The sequence below is a fragment of the Rhipicephalus microplus genome, chromosome X, assembly GCF_043290135.1.
Source record: "Rhipicephalus microplus isolate Deutch F79 chromosome X, USDA_Rmic, whole genome shotgun sequence".
NCBI classification, from domain to species: Eukaryota; Metazoa; Arthropoda; class Arachnida; order Ixodida; family Ixodidae; genus Rhipicephalus; species Rhipicephalus microplus.
The window spans coordinates 417000387-417027003 of record NC_134710.1 but is presented as its reverse complement, the minus strand read 5'-3'; the positions used below and the strand labels follow the sequence as shown (position 1 = coordinate 417027003).

Sequence of the window (26617 nt, the reverse complement as noted above, 5' to 3'; positions counted from 1 at the left end):
ATTCCATGTTTACCAAGAAAACTTTGAGAAGCTGTTCGCTGGAACTGCTGGTACCACGACTGGGACGCAGTGATGGAAAACGTCCTTCCGCGCACAGACGCTGGTGACTTCTGGAACGAAAAGTAATTGACTCTTCGCCTTTTCCCCATCTTTATTAAAAAAATTCGTCCCGCTTCACGAAAATACAAGTTCGCGGCGATGAGCACCTGCAGACCCGAGCGAAGTTTTCTTAGAAGAGACACGGCTAGCGTCGTTCGCGGCATGGCCTTTGAGATTCAGACCACACAGCCATCACGGAGGCATTTTTCTGCATACAATAGGTGCCGTCGCTTCCGCGAGGTAGCGACACACGCGCTGCTTCCGCGCTGTTCGCGAGCCCTTCGGCATCGCGCGTTACCAGCGTGTGGGATTCGCTCGCAGGATTTCAAGCTGGACGGTTGTGCCCTCGCGATCTCCGACGCCAGCGTAGCTCCCACCGACTGGTTCGCCCTCCGCGGTCTCCTGACGCCGTGCAGCTCTCGCATTGTGGCGCCCCGCCCTTGGACTGCTTCGAACGGATCCCCACTTTTCTATCTCCTTCTTTTTCCGTCGCTTGCCTGTCTTCTTCTTCGTCTATTTTCCTTCTATTCTTTTTATCCCTACTTCCCCCCACCCCTATAAGGCACTGCGCCGTGTCGCCTGAAGGCAGACAGAAATTAGGTGCCTTTTTCCTCTTCCTTGTAACCACTACCACCACCACCAGCGTGTGCGCTACGCTGGCTGGCTGCACTGCGCCGCGCTCAACCCGAGCTGTACTTGGTTGGCGCCGACAGTGCTCGTCAGAACCGGGAAGTTGTCCAGCACGGATGCGCCAAGGTTGTAGAGGATTAAAGGGCTCGTCACATCGTTTCGTATCGGGCCAGAATTACCCGCCGTCTTTCCGTGGTCGCCCTCTGCGAACGGACTGAAGAGGATCTACGAAGGATCGCGGCGGCGGAAAAAAAATTTGTAACGGCGTGCCGAGGTGGGTCCCACGGGCTTCAGCCGCGCATTTGTGCCGTTGTTGTCGCTAACTATCCGCTGATGTGCGCCAGAGGGTTAACAACCTCTTACTATCTTTCATACACACTTGTTCTAGGGGCATCGCATGGTTTCGCATGTGCTATCCAGTATTGACTAGACTGGGTGTGATAACGGGCATGCATACTCATAGAACACTTTCGTAGTTACTGATTGATAAGTATTAATCAAAAGAGGGAGGGGAGCAAGCACCGAGCTTTCGTTTTGTTCTTTGCGCACGTATGAAGTCCGTTCTTTTTCGTGCGTTCATTGTTTTTGGGAGTGTGTTAGCGCGATTTCATTGAAGGTGGCCCATTTTGCGCTATTTTTATCAGTTATTGACATTATAATTACTTCACCTTTTCGCGCTTGCGTTCGGACAAACTCAGAATTACACTGAAGCTCCATGGCCCGCTTTTGTACTGCCTTTCATACGTAACAAATACATTTGTGTTCAGTGTCCTAGTATACTATATAACCGCAACAATAATAATAATTAGAATGAATTATTAGAAGATATGTTGATATGTGGGGTTTAACGTCCCAAAAGTACCTTATGATTATGAGAGACGCCGAAGTGGAGGACCCCGGAAAAACTATTAGAAGACGCTCGATATAACCCTCTTTTGAAGCCCTTCTCAAAGAGCAGGGGGTTGGAAAAGAATGTGGTTTAAGGAAGCCGCGCTGTTCATGACAGAAAGGTAGAATTTGGTATTATGGACATGGTCTCGTTTTGATAACGGGTTTCAACGGGGTGGTTAGGAGGTGAACCTACGCGCTTTCCTAAGTGTAGCAGTTGTGTGAATTTTGTGGTTTCACTACAGACATCGGCTACATTGGGGTTTAAAGGGTAACTAAAGGTATTTCGTAACGTCACGAGTCGCTTTAGAGCACGGACATCAGCGTTATCAAACTGAAATGCACTTTACGGTGCGTTGATGTGAATATCGCACGTAACTTTCCTTTGCAAATTCGTCCTGGCTCAACAACACTTGAATATGGCTTACTGAAGTATAAGAATACAAATGTAATGCTTATCAGACTGCCGTAAAACGCAACCAAAACTTAGACCACTTTTAGCGTTAAAGCTACATGACGCCTGTATCAAAGGAGAACTTATGTGATGCTTGTTATTTTCATATGAAATGAGGTAGTGTGTGTGTGTGATTTTAAATGAAAAGAACAGAAAAGTGAGCGCCGTAACTGTCTCTCAGGGGGAGGACACCTCAACAGTAGTAGCTCACGAGGGGTGGGGGTAAAGGAGGGATTAAAAGTATAGGATTAAATGTGAATCCTTTCCTTGACCCTGCGAGGTGGCTGAAGATAGCCGATCGGCTCTCCGAGCTGCTTGGCAGGTGCTTCAGCATTCGCAGTGTCAGGGAAAGGCTTAACTTAATCCTCCTGCGTTTTTCGCGTGATCAGAAGAAGAAACTTAAGAGGTAAGTGCGCTCGTGTTGGACTTTATTATGTACTGTTCTTTCCCATTGACGAAAATTGTGATTACTGGCTCCGCAATAGTTCCGGTAGAGAAGAGGAGCAGTCCGAGCTGGAGGACCTCCTGCAGCAAGCGACTGACAATGCGGACGAGTGCGGCTACATGCCACAGCCATCAACCATACGACAGCTCGCTGAATGCGACGGCATTAAAAGAGCCACAGGAAACTCGGTCGCCCGTCCGCCAGCAAAACGTCGCATCGACAACAGGGAAGAAGATGCCCTGGCAGCCTACACGGAGTTTACAGAGGAGGACGGTGTTGAGCCCGGTAATAAATGTGCTGATTTCGCAATTCTTACTCGTATTTAACTGATGCTGAGCCGTACAGTTGGTCTGCGGTGAATTTACAGGTGGTGTGGTTTGACAAATGGCAGATATAACAGTGCTTCACCGATTGAGTAAGTTAAGAAGAGAGTATAAAAAACTGGACAAATATTTATAAACATTTGCTTTCTGCACGATCATAGCAGGCGCAACCTTTTAAAGTTTTCTGTGTAAAATCTTAAGGCAGCAGCCATGCTTGCAGCACACTTTGCGGCCTGTTGTATGATTTTGGTGCTACCTATGTGGCACTGTAGTATATTTACCAGTTAGTTGGAGACAGAGATATAGCAATGCTTAATAAGATTCCCTGAAATGTTTGCTTGGTTGCCTACCTTGCTACTTCTGGTGTCAGGTGATTAGAGTGATGTATAAAAGGATCACATGTACAAAAAGATATGTCTACTCACAAACACAGACATGCTCAAAAATAAGTCACGCAGAGAACATTGAACATGAGGTATATCAAGCGGCAAAATTGACAATGCTACAGACATGACATGCAGCCAGCTTGCATTACATGGACAAATCGGAATATCTTTTTCGAACCTTCGTCTGTCAGTAGACATGAAATTCTTATGAATATGCAATTGTTTTCTGTGTTACATAATCATTTCACCAGTTACATGGCAATTTACTAGGTCAGAGCTTGAACTATTCTGCCAAAGGTTGAGCAATAGCTGTCTAACCAATGAAGGCTGTGATATGTCATTTAGTGTCCAGCAAAGATTAGAACAACTTCACTCTTCTGAACTAAACAGCAGGTTTCAATGTCAGACAGATTGTTGGGCTGAGGTACTGGCTAGATTTAAGGATCAAGTAACAACATTTGAACGTGATAAAGTTTTTTTTGTTAAAAAAATAGGTGACACTTTTCCCTTCAATAGCTTTGCACAAAGCTGAAATAGACTATTTAGAAGTGTACCTGAAATAATTGTCTAGGTGGAGTTTATAGTTGTTTTTTTAACATATGGTTCTCCATTTTTCTATAATTATTTTTGTTTATGTGTAACGTACTAATTATCTATAAGTACTTGTATTCCCTCTCTTTTGTTTCTTGTTCCTTGGTTTAGAGCCCTTATGCTATAACAAATCAAACTTCTGCTGGCTATATTAAGTAGAGTTCAATAAAAAAAATTTTCTTCCTGACCAGCAGATAGTGCAAGCATGTCACAGGCTCAGACACTGCTTAACTTAATGTATGAGCCGGAGAACCTAGAGTTTCACATGGATCTGCCTGGCTAGTGTGACTGAAAATACAATGAGAAACTCTAAAAGTTTTTCATTACACATGTGCTCAATACACTATTGCATAAACTAGTGGATGCTGTAGCCCGCATAATCGGGCTAGGTGGTGTTAATTCATTTTAAGACTGGAAAATGCACGTACACGCACACAAGGAAGATATGGCAACATCATGTACCCATTAAAATAGTCCTAAATAGTCATTTACAGTCAGGTGGGCCTCTCAGCATGGCCTGAAAGTACTTTCCATTATTTTTCTCTTTTCTCTTATCTGTTGTTTTTAGCCTTGCAGTGAGTTTTTGAAGCTACTAACGCTGCAATATCGGGCTAGTTGATAGTCTGTACATCACCCTGTGTTGTTTCTCAATTTTTTTTGGTCCAAGTTATACCTGGGAGATCATCAAAAATAAGGTTTTTCAAGTAATTGCACAAGCACTATTGAGCCCTGGCCTCCAGCATGTAAATAAGGTTTTGGAAAGAGCCTGTATTTCTCATCAAAAGAGCTGCTGCATGAGAGGAGTTATTGCTGATGTGTATTGGAAAGGAAAGCTTGGTTCAACCTCAAAGCACACAGCACAGCTCCTATGTTGGTTCACTTGTGATGTACAGAACTTGAAGACAATCCGACGGCCTCATGCCCTGCACCTGACCGCATCGCAACTGCTGCACCCAGCCGTGCTCAAACCCAAACATCTTGTCCTTCAGATGTTGCTGCTGCACTTTGTAATCCCTAGTTTTGTTGGTGCGTGCCTACAGATTGAAATGATTGTTATCATCAATGCTTTCAACATCAATAAAAGCAACTTTAGGTGCAGCTATTGAGTGTAGGAAATCATTCAAGATGGCCTGAATAATTCTATTTCGTGCTATGAAAGAAATGCAGGGTCAGATTTCAGCTGTTACTAACATTTGCACCAAGTCCTCTTTTAAATCAATATGAGCTCAGCGAAGAACATTGGTTTCTTTTTCAGTACAGTATTTTTGTCCTATGCAATAATAAATTGATAAGAGAATAAGTACCTAATAAGTGTAAGTAGTTTCAGTATGTTCGAAAACTAGTTGCATAGTTTCATCAAGGATCCACTTCTTTTAGTTGCCCTTGCTGCTTTTCTTTGTCTCCCTGAGAATAAGTCTGCTTTGTGTGCATTAGGACTCAAGTAGCAGCCTCCTTCTGAACTTGTTTACTTGTGATCTATTGGACTACCAGGAAATGCAACTGTGCGTGGGAGCCCCCTGTCCCACACTGGTGAAACCAGACGGGTGGCCAACACTCGTGTGTCTCTGCGAGGTGTGTAACAAAAAAAAGAAAGCTTGTTCATATCAGTCTAACTTGTATTTTGCCTAGTGGAAAACAAGAGTATCACTCAAAATGCAGGTACGCAATTGTAAACAAAGATGCTTGCTATTGAAGGCAAGAGTAAAAAAACACTTTAATTGTCTAGTAAATCTTTTTTTGAGAGAGCTTACTACTCTGTCCGCCAAAATCTCCGAGTATATGGCTTTATCGCATCTTTAGTCTTGGCCAGGAAAGGAGACATGGGCAATCTAGTGTCTCATGTGTCCTTTTACGTTTGGCAAATTTATGACGTGGCATCTGCTTGGTTGTACCATCGTCTGGGTGCTGTTGTGGCCTTCAATAGATCCACACTCTCAGGGACTTGTGGCCACTCTCACTGTGAAAAATGTTTGAGCACACGTGGTCATCTTTCAGTCGGTTGCAATGATGTGAACTTGCAGTGAAGTCAAGGTGGCATGATTGATTTGTGGGGTTTAACGTCCCAAAACCACCATATGATTATGAGAGACGCCGTAGTGGAGGACTCCGGAAACTTTGACCACCTGGGAATGTCAAGGTGCATATAAAAGGTGCTACTTTTTAGTGCAGTGAAGTGCTGCATATTACGATTGATATGAAGCCTTTGCTGCACTAGGAGACTTGAACTATTCCAGTAAATATTCCAGAGCTAAATTGTTAATAAAAATGTCATCACATTTGCTTTGCTGTCAGAAAATATATAATGTGTGTAGCCAAAGAGCTTTTGCATTAACATCAAAGAGCCATAGATATAGAGTAGGTCATCTTTGTTTGAAGATTATATTTTCAGAACTTTGTGCATGATTTTTTAGCACAAGTTCATGGAGCTTCATGTGTAATACAGAACAAGCTCGTTAATTTGACCTATAAGAATTATTAAGAAAATTGAATGACTCGGGAGTCTTCCCTGGCCCCGGCAAGCATTTGTATAGTTCATTGCCATCAAACGTGTCGATTCGGTTACATTTGGTTCCAACGTGGGTAATATGAATGATTCGCAAAGCCCGCCAAGCATGAGGTGCCACAGGCGTTGCTTCAGATACCAGGCACGAACGTACGAAAACAGCATTTGCAGGCAACCGAAATAAGCCAGTGCTGTCTGCATCGTTATCTATGTCAGTTATTCATCTTGTTTACTTTCAAACTCAACACTCAGCAACTTCATTTTAACTTGATGCAGTGTACATGCAATGTCACAAAAATGAAATATGGCAAAAGTAATTGAAGATGAGAAACTCAGCCATAGTCAGTCTGCTGGCATGAAACACATTTGCTACATCGTTAGGAACTATCAGTTGTTGGTAACTTTACCTTTGAAACAACTAGCATCATGTGCGCATGGTAATAATGGCTGTACATAATAAGAAATAGAGGACGAGCGTCCTTCAGGCTAAATAAACTCGCAAGTCTGGCGCCATGATTGCATTACCCACAAAACCACAGAAATCATTAGATATTTATCAGAATAACGAATGCATATTGATGTAATACCCCTGTCACACGTGGCAACTTAAGTGCACTTTAGCGAGTGTACCTACGCTCATCAAGTGTTATTTTGGCAGTTCGCTGCTACACGAGGAAGCGAAGTGTACTTCATCTTCGTTTATAATTGCAGTGGCAATTGTTGGGTTTGTAGCCCAATTTATAGTTGTTACTTTTATTCATTCATTCATTCATTCATTCATTAATTCATTGCTGAGTACATGAGTACAAAAAAAAATGAGCTCACATTATATATACAGCGTCAGGAGGTCCCAAAGTAAGAAACTGTCAGTGGAGTGCACCCGTGTCTCATTGTTGGACCACATTGTCTTCGTTGAACTAGCACCAGTGGCACACGCGATCATAAACGACTAGAGAATGACTCGCCTACACATGTGCATGTGTGTCTGGAAGTTAACTACTCGATGGACGTGCAGTATTGCACAGCATGTGCTGCTGCATTCCCGCAGCGGACGTGGCCGCAAACTGCCTGAGGGAGAGAGTAGCGAGAGTTGTTGATTTATGACTTGTTTTAGTATATAGCAAAATTTCTTATAATGAAAACAATAGTTTAAAAATAGTATCAGTACCGCTTTAGGCAACAGCGTATTTCTGTGCAAGCTACTTCGACCGAGGCTACAAACTTGGTCAAAGCGAAGTGAGGTTAGGGAAAGCGCTTGTCGGCAAGTGTGTTTTGCGGCGAGTGACACTAAACTTGCTCGTGTGACAGCGCGCAAATGACACTCGCGGCTAAGTGTGCTTGCTCGAAGTGCACTTACGTTGCCAGGTGTGATAGGGGTATTACAGGCATTTCTTCGTTTTCTTGATACTTTTGGTAATTCAACATTAAATAACTGAACCATTTTTTTTGGTCCTGTGCTGTTTGACTTAACAAGCTTTTACTGTATGAGAAATCGGACAGAATCAGCCACTTAAAAGGGGGGGGGGGGGGGTTGAAATGTACTGCATAAATTCGCATGACTCAGTTAGTGATTGCCCTTTCAGAGTTGCCAGTTGATTCGCAGCAGCGCAGAGCACAAAGTAGCCCGTGCTCACCTTTTGCTTGCTGCGACTCGCACGTCAACACCAGTGCACCCCCGAGCCCCTCCAATCAGAAATGTATACTTGTAGGCAGTTGTATGTGCACCAACACTGATTTACAAAGCTGGGTTTACTCTCTTATACAAATATTCTGTGTACGGGCATGTCTCTGAGCGAGTATAAAGGTCCGGAAGTGCTGCTAAGATTTGAATGGTTCATGCATGAGTCAGGCTACAGTATCAATTCTGGTGGCTTTACACACCCGAGCACGTTAAAGAACCCCAGGTAGTCGAAATTTCCGGAGCCCTGCACTATGGCATCTCTCATAATCATATGGTGGTTTTGGGACGTTAAACCCCACATATCAATCACAACTTCACACACCCGAATGAACACATGCGATGTCAGATACCAAAGCAAACGAAATTGCTGCTTGCATGTTGCTTTTTCTGTCACTTCTCCTCGCTGTTCGATTGCGGTAGTTCATCATACCTTTCAATCGAGTAAAATAAAACATGAATGCTGTCATTGTGTGTGCATTCCAATATCGTCTAAATTGATCACAAGGCAAGAAAATAATTTTATTGCGATTTGTTGTCATGACAGCAACATTTTGCCCTGTATAAACTTTCTGTAGGAAAATAGGCCACAATAGATACAAGTTCGATAGATCCGTTCACTATCGGGTGCTACAACAAGTATGCAGCAAGTGGATGCTAGCAAGAACAACACTTGGTCCTTCTTTGACCCACATGTGTGTAGCAATAGATGATGTAGTGTCCGTGTAATGTCACCATTTCACCATATCTAGCGTGAGCATGACGCCAACTCATGTGGCTACACTGTGTCTTGACGTCAGTATACAGTATATGAAACAAAACCAGCTTTTTAGAAACGTGTTGCATTTGCTTTTTAAAGCGTAGTCAAGTGTATAATTGAATTTTCTTGGTTTTGAAGACTTAACCTTTCATATGATGCATAGAAACAACTTATAAAATTTCTGCCAGTACTCTTTTAAGTATTCGCAACATTTTGTTGCAAGTAACTCTGTGTGTTCAGAGACAGCTTGACTATTATTGCAGTATTTACCTGCCTGTGTTTAATAAATCTAATGTTTTGGAATAGTACTGTACAGTAGACTCTCGTGAAATGAAATATGAAGAAACCAGAAAATGTTTTCCATTTAACAGTAGTTCCACGATAAGAAAAGTGGAGAATGAAGTGGAGAAAAAAGTGGAGTAAGAAAGCAACCCTGCTCAAGGAAGTTGTTTCACTTAAGCAACAATTTCATTTAATATATTTGCGTTTACTGAGAGTCTACTGTGTTAAAAAGAACTATGTGTGATCAGTAGAATGTCATGGTTCTTTGTAAACTGTTGCACTTGCTCATTCATTTGAACCTAAGACAGTTAACTGTTCCTTGTAAATTTCTGCAGGTCCACAGCGGCACGGTGAGGCAACATATGCCCTCATTGAGGCCCGTTGTTATCAGAACACTGCAATCGAGAACCGCCGCCTTCAACTTGAAGAGGACCGGCTGCGATTCGAGATAAAGCGCCATGAACAGGAAATGAAGCTGAAAGAAATGGAACTTGAACTGAGGTAGGTGAAGCAGGAGGCGAAATTCAAGCTAAAGAAGCTTCAGCAAAGGCGGCAGGAGCTAGAGGTGCAGGCTGAGGAGCGCTGGCACAACAGGGGCTATCAACAACGCAGCTTGAAATCATAGTCATTCATAAATAAGTAATGTATCCGTTTGAACCTCCATGTAACTAAGTCCGACATAACTAAGTACTTATTAGGGGCCATGACAGGGTCACCCTCCGTACTGCTGTTCTCATCTAAAAATTGTAGAGCGTCTATTGTGCCTGTAAATGTATGAAAAACAGACATTCAAAAAATAATATCTAATTGCTAAGTCGGCTATAGAAGTCTCCGGCTATAAACTTTGCTCACCGCAGCTACCGTCATGTTGCCATGGGGTGTGGGACGTCATGTGTTTCATGCAGGAGATCTCTCTTCTCCCGAACTTCAGCCACTGCAAATTCTTCAGTTTTTCAATTCCAAGGCATACAAAAGTTGAAGTAGCTAAATTGTACCGCAACTGGCCATGAAACAGTTGTTGGACGGAGTAGAGACGCTCACAAAGCAAGTGGCTTATTATATTATGGTTCACAAATACTGTTGTGAGGCTACCGGGCCACATGCATGTTGATAAAAATCCTCATTGTAAATTAAGTGTTCAACCAAATGTGCTGAAATTTCACCAGCTCATTTGTCAATAGCAAAGGACCAACTTTATAATACAGATTACAAAAATTGCTTGCCATGGCTCCTTGGAATGAACATTAAAGAGAAACATTGGCTTGGTTTTAGATTGACAAAGTGCGCTCTGGGAACTCTAACCCCTTGTTTCACAGTTAGAAATGAATTATTTGTGGAGAAAATTGAGGTTGAAGTTTCATTTTTTATTTAGCACCTGAATGTCCATGCGCTTTATAAAAAATCGATAAAGGAAGGCAATACACTAAAACATCTGCTAGTGCCAGTGGTCAAAACATGTAGTTTTAGCATTTGTCAAGTCATCTTTTGTGCAACAGAGACCAGCCACTACAGTCGGGGGGAATACATTCTTCTAAATTTTGGAAAGAGTTGATGTAGAAAAATAGCAGTGTAGTAATCTAATACAGAAGTCATAAAATCGCTTGAATAGCACTGCGGAGGAAGGTAGGTGGGGGTAATGTAATAATATTTGTAGAGTTTTTATGTCCCGAAACCACAATATGATTGTGGGAGACGCCGTAGTTGAGAGCTCCGAAAATTCTCTCCTGGTGGTGATCTCAAACATGCACCTAAATCTAAATACACGGGCATCTCGGGTTTCGCCATCAAAGTTCCAACTCTTATGCGAAGAACCTTCAATACGATGATTTTTATTTCTGATGTTTCTTACTTTATTACATGGAGGTTTAGGTATATTTTATGAACAATTTTATGGTTGTACAAAACTACAACAGTTGCTCTTGATGATGCTTTGCTGTTAGCTGTTCAACAAGCTCTACAGATAGCGCCTCCTGTTTGCCACTCGCTTTTGCCAATACATTGCCTCGCTGTCTCACATAAGGCCAGTGGAATATGTACGAGGCCTTTTGGAAAAGTATCCGACTCGTTTTTTTTTGCAAGCACTTGATGGATTTGGAATAAGCGCGCTTGCATTAGCCGACTTTGAACCTTCGTGTGCACGTGTGAATTTTTTCCCGCCTGGCAATTTCGTCAGTCGCTGAGATGCAGTGTTTGAGTGAGGCGCAGTGCTCGCATTGGTTTTACATTGCAAGAAAAATGAGGGAGCGACTGTAGCAGTGCTAGAATGCTTCCAACAATGGCAGCACCGGCAAGAGAAGTCTGTAGATTCTCAAGGGCCTATTATGAGGGTGTTTAGGTTTACAACGCTCCAATAATGTCCGTTTTTCTCTTCCACCGAAGGCCGGATACTTTTCTAACAGACCTCATATGATGCCTGCAGGTGCATGTATGCTTGCATTGAGTGACAGCCTCCTCTTCATTGTTGAATTTGTTGTTTCCCTAATTTCATTTCAGGCCGAGACATTTTAGCTATGGTGCACAAGCTCGAGATTCAGATGTTGCCTCTTTCTCTCACTTTATGGTTCAAAGCATACAACTTTATTGAATGTCTATCAAGGTTTAATGCAATGTCGGCTTGGCCTCGCACGGGGAAACGTCAAAGCCTTGCCTCAAAGCCGCCTCGTGAGCTTGCTGGACTGCTCACATTTAAACGCCAAAGTTTGAGATGTGCAGAGCAGTAGCCAACCTCAATGAAAGGGTCTCCAGAGATACTGCAAGCATTCTGGCAACATAACTACAACCCTATAACATGTGCTAAAGTGTTGCACGTCCTTTCTGGTATGACTTTCACGTGCCATCCTGATGGTTGTCCAAATATATCCATCTTAGACGGACTGGGTTAGTGAAGTTGTTCATCTAGAGCTGTCCCCAGAAAATGGCCTGTCTGCTGTTTAGTTTGGAACTAAGCGGTGGGAATATCCTTCTTGTATTAATATATGCTTTTGTTTTTATTTTAATCATAGCTAGTGATCCTTTCCTTATAAATTAGGTATGTTCCTTATAATATGAGAGGCTTGTTTGTTTTCAGCGCAGCATGTCTCTGGCCGTCAGGTGTGTAGTCTCGTTTTTATTCGGGAGGATGTCACGTTCTGTGGTGATGTGAGTAGTGAACTATAAGGGTGGTCGAGCTCAGATTTGGGGATCTGCCCGCTTTTGCCAAAATGGCCAAGGCTTCCTAGGGAATTATGCCTTTAGCGTAGTTTTTGATTGCTATTTGGAATTCGCATTAGACAACTTCGCATACCTGATTTTTTAGGGCCATTGCAATATTGTTGTAAGGTATAGAACGAAAAGGTCGCTCAGATTGGAAGAAATAGACGTGACCCGCCACCCTTTGGAAAACTGCTAAAATTACTGTCAATATACACACTATGAAATCGTGTGCTTCTGCACTCATCCCGCAACATTTGGTGGAGATGCTTGGTACCACGATGGAACTTTGCAGTAAACGTCATGTGCCTGCCGCCACCATGGCAAACCGACCGCCAATGTTTTAATCAGCGACAATGGCAAACTAAGCGTCAACGGTTATGCCAGTCGCAACCACCTGCTTCTCGATGATCATACTTGCTCTACACGCCCAACCAGAGCATTATCGTCGGCAATTTCCCGCCAAGATCTTGCCACTCCCCGTCTTCTCCAGGTCATCTGACACGTTCACCGCTTAACCACCCCGTGTGCTCAGATTTGGGTGCACGTTAAATAACCCCAGGTGGTCGAAATTTCCGGAGCCCTGCACTACGGCGTCTCTCATAATCATATGGTGGTTTTGGGACATTAAACCTTACATATCAATCAGTCAATCAACCGCTCATGCACCACTCTTTGTCCCCATCTACAGGCCGCTTCACTTCCGGAAACTAGGTAGCGCTTAAAGTGGTCAATGTGTCTTTTTTATCTACATGATGTGATCGTGTTTTTGGCAACTTTCGAAAGCCACCTGCAGCAACTCCTATGACCGCGTAGGGTGCCGCTTCTTCTGTCCAGGTCTCTATCACTCTGTGCGACACTAGTCGCTTCTTGCGACCTGTGTTAGTGGCAAAAGACGCCTGCCTTGCCTCCTGCTGGTTCCGTTCAGCCAATTGAGGTCCCAACAGAAGAATTCTTCCGTGTGGGCCTCGACCTACTTGACCCATTCCCGGACCCATTCCTGACCCATTCCTACTTGACCAAAGGAAACAGGTGTGTAGGCATGATCATGATCGTCATCATTTCTCAATCACTGCACTGCACCTCTCGCGCAGCTGATGCTAGCTCGAGCTGCGCGAGGATTAGAACAAGCTCCACGCCTGGCGGTTTTGACGTGGCACCCGCCGCTCCACTTCAGCAATCGAATAAAGCAGAGAGTTCGACACGACCACGTTGGCCGCCGCCTTGTCTTCCTCTCTCGCTACATTGGTGACCCTGAGAAAACACCCTTCGACGCGCCATCGGCTGCCATGTTTCCGCCACTCTTCCCGCCAGTGCAGCCGTTCCAATCGACCTACCCCAAAGTATGGTTTATGCAGCTCGACGCCATTCTTGCGGTGAATGGCAGCACAGACCAGCCGCTGATGCACGCCATTCTTCTCAATGCCCTTATGATGCCCTCTGCACTGCAGTGCTCGCCCACAACGGCCACACGTACCGCCCGCTTCCAATTACCCGCACCTGGCAGGTGTCCAAGGTGTCGCAGAGCAAGGTATGAACCGGTCCACAGCCCTCCATTGGCTGCTACCTCGGTACCCCGGCTTCGACTACTTCTACCCCTGATCTGGTCGCAGAAACATCCACTCCTGCACCTGACCACAAGGTAGAAGATGCCCCCACTGCGTCTTACCTCCTCTCCGAGAGGTACATTCTCTCAGAGCCCCTGTGCGCAGCTTCGTCGCACGTGCCTGCCACCTGCACGTCTTCCATGACATCGACGGCACGCGACACCGTGGCCCTACATGACTCTACGAGGGCTACCTGGCTGCACGCCTCAGAGTCTGGTGCAGACATCCTTCCCCCCGCTATTTACCTCCCGGTTCCGGAACCTTCACCATCCCCAATGTCCGAAGAGGACTCTCTACCCATAGAGTTTCTTAATATACACTAGAGGGAACTCTGACGCTAGTGTCTATGGGAGCTGCAACGCACGGCGCTTCAGTAAGCATGAGAATGATGGGTAGTACACACATTTGTCTAAACTTCGTACTTCTGGCCTGCATTTGGCTCCGTGTGTGTTCGTGTGGCTTGAAGCTGTTTTCTTACGAAACAAAAATCAGCAAATGTTCAGCGAATGTGCTTCACCACCCTATTTTTTTAAAATTACCTTTCCAAATCGGGTCACGAAGTTCAAAAAGGTTGAATCTTTCTTTCAAAACAAAACCGAAACACAGCAATAAATGAAGCCTCAAGTACGATTCGCCACCCGCAAGTACAAAAACTAGACAAATGTGTGTACTCCTCATCATTCCCATGGTCGCTGAACGATCGCAGCGCCAGAGTGCCCTCTAGTTAATTTTGAGAAACCCTATGTCTCTAGCAGCCTCAGTGCTCTGCGCGACCTGCCAGGAGCGACCAGCATCGCCCTCACAGTCTCCCACAGCCGAAGTTAAAGCCACCAGCCATCTATCACGGCCAAAGTTCCGAGACCCTGGAGTATAACCGACGCTCCTGAGGACGACGTGCCCGCTCCGCCTACATCACAGCAGACCGCACATCTCACACCTGCCATACAGGCACCCATCTTCCATACTGACCTGCGCGCAAACCCACATGCGCCGACTACTGAAGGTGCTTCCCCAAGTCAAGGTACGCCCACTGAGCCTCCTCCAGAGTCCACATCTGCTGGATCACATGACATGCCTCCTACTGAGTTCTTGACGGAAACCGTGGGCCAGCTGGCGGGTAACTGGAATGTAGCCACACCCATTTACAACCACTTACGTCATTCACCGCTAGCCGACGTGTAAAATGTTACTTACCCACTGCCAACGTAAGGGGTCAAGTCCACTGATATTCAAATACCGCACAAGTCACGACACTTGTGTTTCAGAAGGACCAGAGAGACCACAGAACCTATACGTCTTCGGTTTATTGTTGACAGAACAAGAAAAAAAATATGCAGAGCGTGACCCTGGCTACTTCTTCCTCGTCTTTGAGCTCCATCTTCAATCTGTTTTCTACATCTTCCCGCTGGCCAGATTCAACCGAAGCAACCTTCGAGCGAATACAACAGTTGAATCGGCCTCTTGACTAATTTTCCTTCAGGTGTACGAAGCAAGCATGTTCTCACTAGTCCATCCTTGCCTGGGAAAATCTTTTCGGCCTTGCAGAGTTTCCACTGAGTTCTTTTTCGCGCTTCTTTAGGCAGAAGTACATCTCCTTCTTGTACATTTGTGTGACGCTCTGTTTTTCTGCTGGCACACTTAAGCTCCCTCAGGTACTCCTTTTTCCATCTGGTCCACCATGTTATCATTGCCCGTTTTCTTGCACTTCAGTAATTCAGCAAACTGTATTCTCCGAGTCTGTTTTCTTCCTGCTTGTTCATTGCTTGCCTGCCTCCTATAACGTCCGCCGGTGTGATGGGTTTTAGCGCGTTAGGATCGTCATACACATAAGTAAGAGGCCGGTTGTTAAGTACTCCATCTGCTTGAACAACCACAGTCCGTAGTTCTTCTTCATTCAAAAGTCGAGCACCTATAGTTTTGGCCATGAATGTCTTATAACTTCTCATCAGTCTTTCATAAAATCCTCGCCATCATGAAACTAACTCTACAATAAACTTCCATTTTATTTTCTGGTTACTGGTACACTGTTGAACCCTTTCATCTTCCATCTTGTTCATCTCTTTCTTGTTCATCTCTTTCTCATATTTCTTGAATGCTCTGTCATTATCACTGTAAATAGTTGTACACAATCCTCTTCTAGCTATGAATCTTCGGAATGCTTGTATAAACACTTCTGATGACATCCTCTTGACCAACTCCAGTTGTATGGTTCTTGTTACGGCACACGTAAATATCACAATGTAAAACTTTGTAACTTTTTCACCTTTCTCCTCTCGAACATTTAGCAGTCCAGCAAAGTCTATACCAACTGAGTCGAATGGCCTCGTCTGTGTTGTCCTGTCAGCTTGTAGTGGTGGAATATCTTGTGCCATTGGTCTAGAATTGAATCTCCTACATGTGATGCATTTCTTTATCACATATTTCACCATCTGTCGGGCACGCACAATCCGAAACTTTGTTCTTAGTTGTATAAATGTTGCCGCAACGCCACCATGCATTGTTACTTGTGGCGCGTTCAGAACTAGGAGTTCTGAAAAGTGACTTTCTCTTGGTAAAATAATAGGATTCTTCTCATCAAAGCTCAAATCAATCCACTGAAGCCTCACTTTTACTCTTAGGACACCTTGATCATCTTCGAAGATGTTCGTGCCGTACAGATTCATGTTGTCATATATTTGTGTCACTGCATTTTGTAGCGTTTTCTGCTCCTGCTTTATCAGCACAAACTCTGTCTTGTCCAATTCTTCTCCTGTCAGCGAACCTGTTTTCCTTTCTTTTCGTCGGTTTCCTATATAACGCATCACCCACGCGGCAACTCGTAACGCTTTCTTGTATGATCCAAACCTGCTCACATCAATCATTTTTTCTTCACTCGAGGTGGTAGTTAAGCTTGCCACAGTTTTTTCTTCGTTTTTGTTGTCATCACTGTCCGATTCTTGTGTGATGTCATACTCAGGCCTTTGTTTTTCATTCTTGATCCACGTGGGGCCTTTCCACCATATTTCACTGTTGGTCACCTGGATAAGCCTCTTCTCTGCAATGGTCTTGTTGTCGTCCAATGTCACGTTTTCCTTCCATGGTAGCCGCACTTGGTATCGTCCTGCCTTGAACTTCATTGTTTGTTGGATGTAGTCTAGCACATGTTCATCGTTCATCTTTGTTGCTGGTTTCTCCTTGATGCCCATGTTTTCCAAGTCCCAGAATCTCTGCAGTTCGTCCACAGTCGTGTCCGACTTGGCACTGAGTATCATAACCGTCGATGATTTCATCGGCACACAATGAAGTCCTACAGGACCTTGGGTCGTCCATCTCAATATTGTTTTTATTGCCATTACTTTTGGATGGATCTCGAGAATGCGACCAGTGACTACGGTCCAGTAATAATCTGCTCCAATTAATATAGAACTTTTCATATTTTTTCTTTCTTTGTTCGTCTTCTCACTGTCATCAGCCAAACTAATTGCCATCGATCTTGCTCTTTCGTGTATTGTCAACGATGGCGATGGTAGCACGTCACAGGATATAACTTCTATCTCCAGTGCCTCAATCGTGACTGGCTCCGATGTGGGATCCTTCCTCACGCTGACCTCGACGACTTTCATGTCTAGTTCCATCTCTCCTCCTCCAAATGATCCTACGGTAATACTTTCGGATCTTTTTACCTTGCACGCTAGTTTTCTTGACAGTCTTTTGAGGATGAATGTCCTCTGGCTCCCATTGTCGAGCAGAATACGTGAGTAGCACCCGCTCACTGTCTTGTCCCTCCGTCCACGGAGAGGCTGTCTGCAGTAGTATGCACTTGTGTTCATCAGACTGCTGTGCATGCATGTTTCAGGACTTGCTGGTGTATAACTGGTCAGGTTGCATGCTTTTACACACTTGCTCAACATCACCGCTTTGCTGCTGTGCTGACTTTCCTGCAGGCGTACGCGGTCGACACATGGATGTCGCGTGCCTTCCCTTGCATGTTTTGCAGCGTACGTTCGCGCGGCATATCTTCGCCGTGTGATGAGGTCTGGTGCATCTGAAGCACCTTCGTTCCCGTTGCAAGGCTTGCTTCTTCTGTTGCATAATAATGCTTCTTCTGCAATCTTCCGTGTAGTGTCCAGTCATCTCACAAAAGATGCATTTTTTCATCGAGGTGCTTTGAAGCGCAGATGTTCTAGTCTGCCTCATACTGTGCGGTGACTGGGTAACGTCGTATTTTTCCTCTCGAGTTTCTTCTCTGCTGCGTATATATATGTTTAAAAACTCCATAATTTCTTTCAAACTGCTCGTGCTGTCTCTTCACGGTGAGTCCGATTCCGTAGTTGCTGGTCTGTTGTCACCTTTCTTTAACTCCTTCATCTTCATCTCAATACTCATATCCACCAGTAGCGCAGATTTTACAACAGAAGCTATCACTGTGGCGTAACTACCCATTTCCACTCATAATGACTGCAATGCTCGTGTGTTCACTTGCAACTTTTAGAAGAGTCTCTTCAACCCATCTACATGTTTATGACTCTTCACTGCTTCCAAATTTGCAAGCTCTTTTATGTAGGTCTCTTTTAATTTATCTTTTTGTCCGAAGGTTTCTTTCAAAAGAGTGACTGCATGCTCGTAATTCTGATCAGAAAACTGCAAACCTTCTATGAGGGATGCAGCCTCCCCGCTCAGAGATGCCAGAAGGTAATTAAGTTTTTGATTCTTCGGCATGTTCACTCTGTTATATAACAACGTCTCGAACTGATGCTAAAACCTTGGCCATGGTGTTTTTTTCCCATCAAACTTGATCATTTCAAGGCGTGGCAACTTAACAAGCTCTCGCGTCTCCGAGATTTGGTTAGTACCTTGCACTGAGCTCGGCTGTTCTGTGACTATTCTCGTAGTCAGTTGCGTCGCTTGTTCTAACTCGCGTAATTGCTCCTGTATTTTTGTCCTTGCAGCGACGATCTTCATCTCATAATGCAAAACTCTTTCAAATTCTGCCTCCGCGTCATTTTCTTCAATGAACGGTTCCATCTGTTCGTTAACTTGTCTTAGCATCTGTGACACGCTCTTCATCTAGTTCAGAAGCGTCATAAGTTGCGCTCGATCACCATCTTCTTCTATCTTCTTTTTGATTTCGCTCGTAAGCGTCGTCACATTTGCTCAAAGCGTCTTCTGCTTCTTCGATAGGACCGCTTTATTTCTGCTTAAAACGTGTTGAAAAAGCTCTTGCCTGTTTATGTGCGTCGCCAACAGTCGTCGGTCGTGGTCCTTCTCTCGACGGTTCGTTCTTGAGTCAGGCGCCGCTGCTTCGTTCTTCAACCCGTTGTTGCGCATGGGGTTCAAGTCTGCCTCTGTCTTCAGGTTATCCTGGTCACGGCACCTTGTTTCAGAAGGACCAGAGAGACCACAGAATCGATACGTCTTCGGTTTATTGTTGACAGAACAAAAAAAAATTATGCAGAGCGTGACCCTGGCTACTTCTTCTTCCTCGCCTCCGAGCTCCATCTTCAATCTGTTTTCTACAGCCTGTGTACCGACATCGGCGCCAGTGCTGTGCACGCCCGGGAAAGCACCATCAAAGCCGTTGCTTGTCGATAGGTGGTCTGCAAGACTTCACTACGCCACTTCTAATAGCTTCGCGCGCAGGGGCCAAGTCGGGTTTTGTACACTCGCCCTCACCTTACCCTGAACGCACCTCTACCTGCAATGCTCACTCACGACACCCTGTGTGCTCCCAGCTGGCCCCAGCTGGTCATCATGTCACCCACTTGTGTGCAAACACAGCGACCTTACGTTTACTTCTTCGTGCACTGCACAACTCCCAGTGTTGCCCAACAGAGACCCACTGGTTCCCAATGGTCACTACACATTGACAAACTGGACTTCCCAAATGGACACCTTGCGGATGGTCGTTCATGTATATAGTCTCTTTCTCTTTCTTTGTTATATACACTTCATATCGTGCAAAGCGCTAGAAGGGGGGAGCCCTGTAGGCATGATCATCATCATCATTTCTCGATCACCACGCCGCGCCTCTCGCGCAGCTGATGCTAGCTTTAGCTGCGTGAGGATTTAGAACAAGCTCACGCGCCTGGCAGTTTGGACGTGGCAGCCGCCGCCGCTCCACTTTGGCAATCGAATAAAGCAGCGATATTGATACGACCACGTTAGCCGCCATCCCGTGTTCCTCTCTCGCTACAGGTGGATTGCCATTGTGACATATTACGCAGCAAGATACGCCATTGCACGAGCAATGCCGACCAGCTGTGCAACAGATGTTGCGGACTTTCTACTCCCCGATGTTACCCTACGCCACAGCACCCTTCGACAGTTACTAACGAATCGTGGCCGTTACTTATTGTCAAATGTCGACGATGGCCCCTTCCGCTCCTGAGGTTCTGAACACAAGATCACTACCGCATACCACCATCAAATGAAGGGGCTCACCGAGCGACTAAACCACATTAACTGACATGCTGGCCATGTACGTTTCCGACAATCACCATGACTTTGTCCACCGCTTTACTGTACAATCATTTTGCTTACGATTCGTCCCGTCAGAAAACGCTGGATTTTCACCAGTTTATTTTTTGTATGGCTGCGGTCCTGTCTTGAAGTTCTACACATTCCTATTATCTGGTGTCATATTCTCAACGACCAATTACACCCGCGATGCAATCACTTCAGCCACCCATGCCCGAGAAGTCGCTCGTCAAGACCTCGCAAGCTTCTCAAAAGCAACGCTACGATCATCAGCACCAATATACAATTGCCTCTTGGTTCTCTTGTCCTGCTCTGGAGGCCCTCGCGCCGTGGTAGCTCGGCTGAAAAACTACTCTCTTGTTATTCTGGTCCCTACAAGACCTTAAGCCAATATTGTGACGTGGTATACAAAATAGCACCAGCTGACGTGTTTTTGCTACGTCACGTCAACAGTGACGTTGATGTTTTCAGGATCAAACCATATATACTTCGCTTTAACTAATGCTCCATGATTAGTACCGGGATGGAGCTACGCTTGCCGGGAGGATGATGTTACACAAAATGAACGAGAAAGCTCGCTTGGATTAGAGGAAATGGACCGGACTGATAGCGCCAGATTTTTCGCCCTCCGAAGCACAAGACCTCCACCATCTGTTGACATTCTATGCGGACATAATCAATCTTGACAACCGCCCTTTAGACCAGACATCAGTTGTGACCCATCACATCAACACCGGCGATGCCAACCCAATTCATCGCCGCCCTTACCGTGTCTCCGCTGCCGAACGCTCTGTCATCCAGAAAGAGGTCAAGAAAATGCTTGCCAAAGGCGTCGTCGAACACTCATCTAGTCCATGGGCATCCGCGGTCATGCTTTTCAAGAAGAAGGACAACACATGGCGGTTTGCGTTGACTATAGACGTCTCAACAAGGTCACTAAAAAGGACATTTACCTCTTACCAAGAATAGATGACACCCTTGACTGCCTTCAAGGCGCAAAGTTTTTCTCTTCCGTTGACCTTCGATCTGGTTATTGGCAGATCGCTGTTGACCCATGGGACCGAGAAAAAACAGCATTTGTAACCCCCGATGGGTTATACCAATTTAAAGTAATGCCCTTTGGGCTTTGTAATGCGCCGGCCACCTTTGAGCGCATGATGGATTCCCTTTTGCGCGGCTTCAAATGGTCCACTTGCTTATGCTACTTATATGATATAATTGTTTTTTTTTCACCGACATTCGCAAGCCATCTTGAGTGACTGTCCAGTATTCTCCAAGTATTCCGCAACGCTGGTTTCCAGCTGAACTCCTCCAAATGCCGTTTCGGCCGTCGCGAAATAACTGTACTTGGTCACCTCGTTAACGCATCTGGGGTACAGCCCGATCAGGACAAAATTCGCGCAGTGACCCAATTTCCCGTACCCTCTTCTCCTAAGGATGTCCGGAGCTTGCTTCGTTTGTGCTCCTATTTTTGCCGCTTCATCAGGAATTTCGCCGATATTGCGCGGCCTCTCACCGAGCTTCTTAAAAAAGACGTCTCATTTACTTGGAATTCGCCTCAAAGTGCTGCATTTTCGGCGCTCATTGCAGCCCTCACGACTACGCCAATATTAGCCCACTTCGACCAGACTGCCCCGACAGAAGTTCACACGGACGCGAGCGGCCACAAAATTGGGGCTGTTTTAGCTCAGTGTCAGCATGGACATGACTGTGTCATCGACTACGCCAGCCGCCTTTTATCCCCTGCCAAGAGGAACTATTTCATCACCGAAAGAGAGTGTCTTGCTCTTGTTTGGGCTGTCGCTAAATTTTGCCCGTACCTGTTCAGCTGCAGTTTTACTGTCGTGACTGATCATCATGCACTCTGCTGGCTTTCTTCGCTCAAGGATCCTACAGGACGTCTCGGTCGTTGGTCTCTCCGCCTCCAAGAATACACCTTCTCGGTCGTGTATAAATCTGGTCATTTCCATCAAGACGCCGACTGCCTGTCACGGTATCCAGGGGACCCACCAGACGCCACAGAGAGAGCTACTGAGACTTGAGTCTTATCAATATCAGACTTTCTTGATATCGCTTCTGAACAACGCCGTGACCCGGATTTACTTCCCATCACAGAAAGCTTGAGTTCCGCTACTCCACCCACTTCTCTGAACTTGTAATTCCTTCAGAATTGTGTTCTCTACAGCCACAGCATGCACCCTAATGGTCCTGACCGCCTTCTCGTCGTGCCTTCCCATTTGCGTGTAGATGTTCTCCGACAGCATCACGATGAACCTGCCGCTGGTCACCTGGGAGTCACCCGCACTTATGATCACCCGCACCCATATTGCTCTGTGCAAAAGTATGTCGCCAGCTGCGACCCTTGTCAACGTCGAAAATGACCAACATCGCTTTCAGCTGGCCTTCTTCATCCTATTGAGATCCCTGCTGAATCATTCTACCACGTAGTGCTCGACCTTCTCGGGCCGTTTCCCACTTCTGCATCCGGGAACAAATGGGTTGCCGTGGCGACCGACTATGCGACACGTTACGCGATTACCCGAGCTCTTCCAACCAGCTGCGCTGCCGATGTCACCGACTTTCTACTGCATGACATCATATTGCATCACGGCTCTCCTCGACAGCTAGTTACTGACCAAGGCCGATACTTTTTATCTCGCGTCGTCCAGGATATCGTACGTTCCTGTTCCACGAACCACAAGTTCACAGCGTCACATCATCTGCAAAACTAATTGACTTACAGAGCGCCTTAATCGCACTCTCACAGACATGTTGTCAATGTATGTTTCTCCAGACCACCGTGACTGGGACGCAACGTTACCCTACGTCACCTTCGCTTACAACTACTCCAGACATGACACCACAGGCCATCCCCGTTCTACCTTCTTTATGGACATGAATCCTCTCTGCCTCTTGATACACTCTTTCCCGCTGGTTCAAGCTCCCCTGCCACATATGTCCGCGATGCCATAGAGCGAGCCGACGCAGCACGACAGATTGCCCAAGAACGACTCATATTTTCTCAAGCCTCTCGGAAAGATCGATACAAACATCACCATCGCGAAGTTTCATATGCACCAGGTTCTCTCGTACTCTTGTGGACCCCATGTCGTCACATCGGCCTCTCAGAAAAACGTTCATTTCGCTAAGATGGACCATACAAAGTCCTACGCAAGATCACCAACCTCACCTGCGAGATACAGCGAGTCCTCGGTGAAGCGCACTCAATGCCACTACCATCTATTGTTGTGCACGTCGTAAGACTGAAGCCTTATGTGTCACCCAACACTCCCCTTTCGTGACAAGCGGAGCGCTTCAACGCCGCGGGGTAGTGCCACAAGGCAGTAGTGGGATTGGGGCATAAAGCGGTAGAGGGTCTCTGCCTGAAAGAAAAAGACTACGAAGTGGATAGAGACTGGTCCCAGCCCGCCAGTGTGCCAGGCATTGTCAACGCGTGTACCAGCGTAAATATCTGCTAATATACGTTTCCTTGTCTGAATATCTACATATTTTGCAAAAGGGGCATGAAAGTTTGTTTTACATACATTTAAGGTGTTCTGCAAATAAAATAAAAAAGGGTTCAAAGCATCGGCAGAGGGGGCTGCTACAGGTAGTTGCTTTCATTCCTTCTACATAACAAGGTGTCTGGCTCTCATCCCCGTATTTTCATTACGTGGTGATTCATAAAAAAAGTTTGCGATTTTTACGTGTGGAGTGACCCGATAACACCACCATGATTACCTTGTCATGTGCATACACACACACGCACACACACACCTAGTTCACTGAACTTAATCGAGGCCTTCAATAGACCATCCTACACTAGACTAATGGGAAAATGCAGATATGGGTAGCTGTTAGGTTCTGTTGGCACAATGAGGAAGTTTTGTTATTTTTGGAATGTCAGAGGTGTCTCCTGAACACTCCTTGAAGAACGACACCACTAGAGAACAACATCACTTAAACCAGAACACATAACACCTAAAATGACAGAAGATAACAGTGTAGAAACAATCACCCCTACATCTGAAGATAAGTCATGAAGAAAGGCATAAGCTACATGTCTAGTGTCAGACAGTTGTGCACTACTCTGTTCCTAACATACTGTTATGTGCAGAGAGAAGGGATGACACAGGAGCTGATCCCACCAAGGTCAATAATGAAGAAGATGCCTTAAAGCGAAGCAGAGCAGCCAATAAAGGGTACCATAGCAGTTAGTGTCTAGCGGCTCGAGGATTTGTCATATAAGGCAACCTCCCAGAGATCGGGCTATAGATGCCAGCACCGCACCCGCGCAAGTGGGGTTAGGCGTTAGGCAGCGCATATACAAATACTCAGCAGCCGTGCTTCGTTCAGTGGCTCAGGGGCTGACACTATACTGCATTTACCACGTGTACACACATGTTCTCGCACCAGTAAAATATAAAAATCTTAGTCAGCAGAAAGCTTCCATCGATGTGCATGACAGTGCTACAACAAAAGCAAGATTAATGAGAAAAGCATGTTTTTTTCTCAGACAAAAATTACCACTGCCTTCAGTCAGTCACTAACAATGCCACATAAATGCTGAAGACAGTGTAACAAAGATGAAATTTTCAGTTAGGTTGCACGACATTATATATAAAGCATGTCGTCTGAATTATTTCCTATGTCTAGCTTCTTTAAAGAGTTCTTGAATCTAAGCAGACGCTTGGACGCGGTAACGCTGTTTTTAGTACTGTTTAAGTACTGATGTGTCACTGTTTATGTGTTAGTAATATTTCTATGTAGCGGTACTACGGCCAGATAAATACAACTAAGGCTTCTAGCACGATCAATAAACTACAGTGCTGTAGAAACAGGTTGCCGGAGAACTATGGGCCTGCTGATGGCCGTCCAAATGTGTGCTCCCGACACAGGAAATGGGGCGCTATGCAGCCCCACGAGGCAAGGAGTTCGACAAAAACTACTGCAATGGTTCTCGGCTTCCCGGCCACACCCCCCTGCTTGAGGAGAGTGGTGTCCGGGTAGATGACAACCAGCTTCGATAATTGAGCGTGGGAAGCAGCACCCCTTTTTTTGCTCCATTCCACGAACGTGAAACGTATGCTCCAGCCTTTCTCACATCAAGAAAGGGACACGTTGGTAAAATGTGGTGGCAATGCCTAGTCAAAAACGTTCACCTGCAGGCGGGCGTGGGCTCAGTGGAGACATTGTCGTCTGGTTTCGTGATATGTCCGTCACGTAGCAAAATGCTTGTCTTGTAATTATTCTAAATAAGCGTCAAACTTTTTTCTACCGAAGGTAATTTAGTAGGGAGGTTTAGCTTCTACGTATACTTGTTTTTTGTTACTGTGTTACCGGCGCCCGAGTTTTAGCAGCATTTTACTACACATACGTGAAACTCTACGTCCGTACGCAAAAGTTTACGTTCACCGATTATGATGATCATGGATGCACACATATACATTTTTTTAAATATCGAACTCAATCAGCGCTGCGGAGCAAATATAGTAACTTTTAGCATGTAAAAATATCAAGTGTTGTGGTGCTTTATCTATTAGCAGCCCCCAAATGTATGGCCTAGAGCCTGCTTTTTTTCTACCGAGTATCTATATAAAACGCTGCATTTATACACTATTTAATAGTCCACATGTTTGGGAGGATGTCCAGAGCATTTTGTGGTATGCTTGTAACGGAAAGCGGCACCCACTCTGAAATTATTCTGGTAAATGGAGGATACAACGACAATAAACAGCACTTTAGAAAGTTGCACTTGCTGATCTTATTACAAGGAATTAGCATACGAAAGACCAAATGCTCTTGTACATCGTTATAGGCATAGGTAATAGCAGTTACACTCGCACTGACATGACTGGATAAATCACACTTTGAAAATGTGCAAGACGTACGCGCACATAGAAGCATGACGTGGCTAGCAGACGATGCACGAAGCAATCCACCAGGCGACGACTTTGCTCGTTCTCGCGGCCGATAAGTTTCTGTTGGACTCCAGCAGAATCTGAGCTCTGGCATGGACCCCGACTGCTTGCACTTGCCCAAGGGCACATGAACGTTTTCTCAGCAGGAGCACAGCAGCAACCCATAGCCAAAAACAACATGTGCTCAGGTCTCTGGTAGACTAAGATACGCCTTGGCTCATGCCAGGAAACCCAACGCCTGATATGCATAGCCTGTCTATCTTGCTGCTTCCCTACCTCAAGTTCTTCTTTCTTCAGTTTAATTCGCTTCCCTCACTTCTCATGCTTCAGAACTTTAGCCGTGGTTTTCTCCAAGTGCGATTTCATTTATTTTTTCTTTTAGCTTCTACACGCCAGTGCCAGTTT

The 26617-nt window shown here is 45.3% G+C and overlaps 1 protein-coding gene across 1 annotated transcript in view; it reads left to right on the top strand.

Annotated features, from left to right (window-relative positions):
* The first annotated feature begins 412 nt into the window (after positions 1 to 412).
* Positions 413 to 26617, top strand: part of LOC119182923 (uncharacterized) — a 44582-nt gene continuing 18377 nt past the window's right edge. The window contains exons 1-3 of the mRNA XM_075880298.1: positions 413 to 1003; positions 2557 to 2801; positions 9375 to 9540. Of these exons, the coding sequence (XP_075736413.1) occupies positions 2636 to 2801; positions 9375 to 9540 (332 nt within the window). The 5' untranslated portion in view covers positions 413 to 1003; positions 2557 to 2635. The remainder of the gene's footprint in view (positions 1004 to 2556; positions 2802 to 9374; positions 9541 to 26617) is intronic.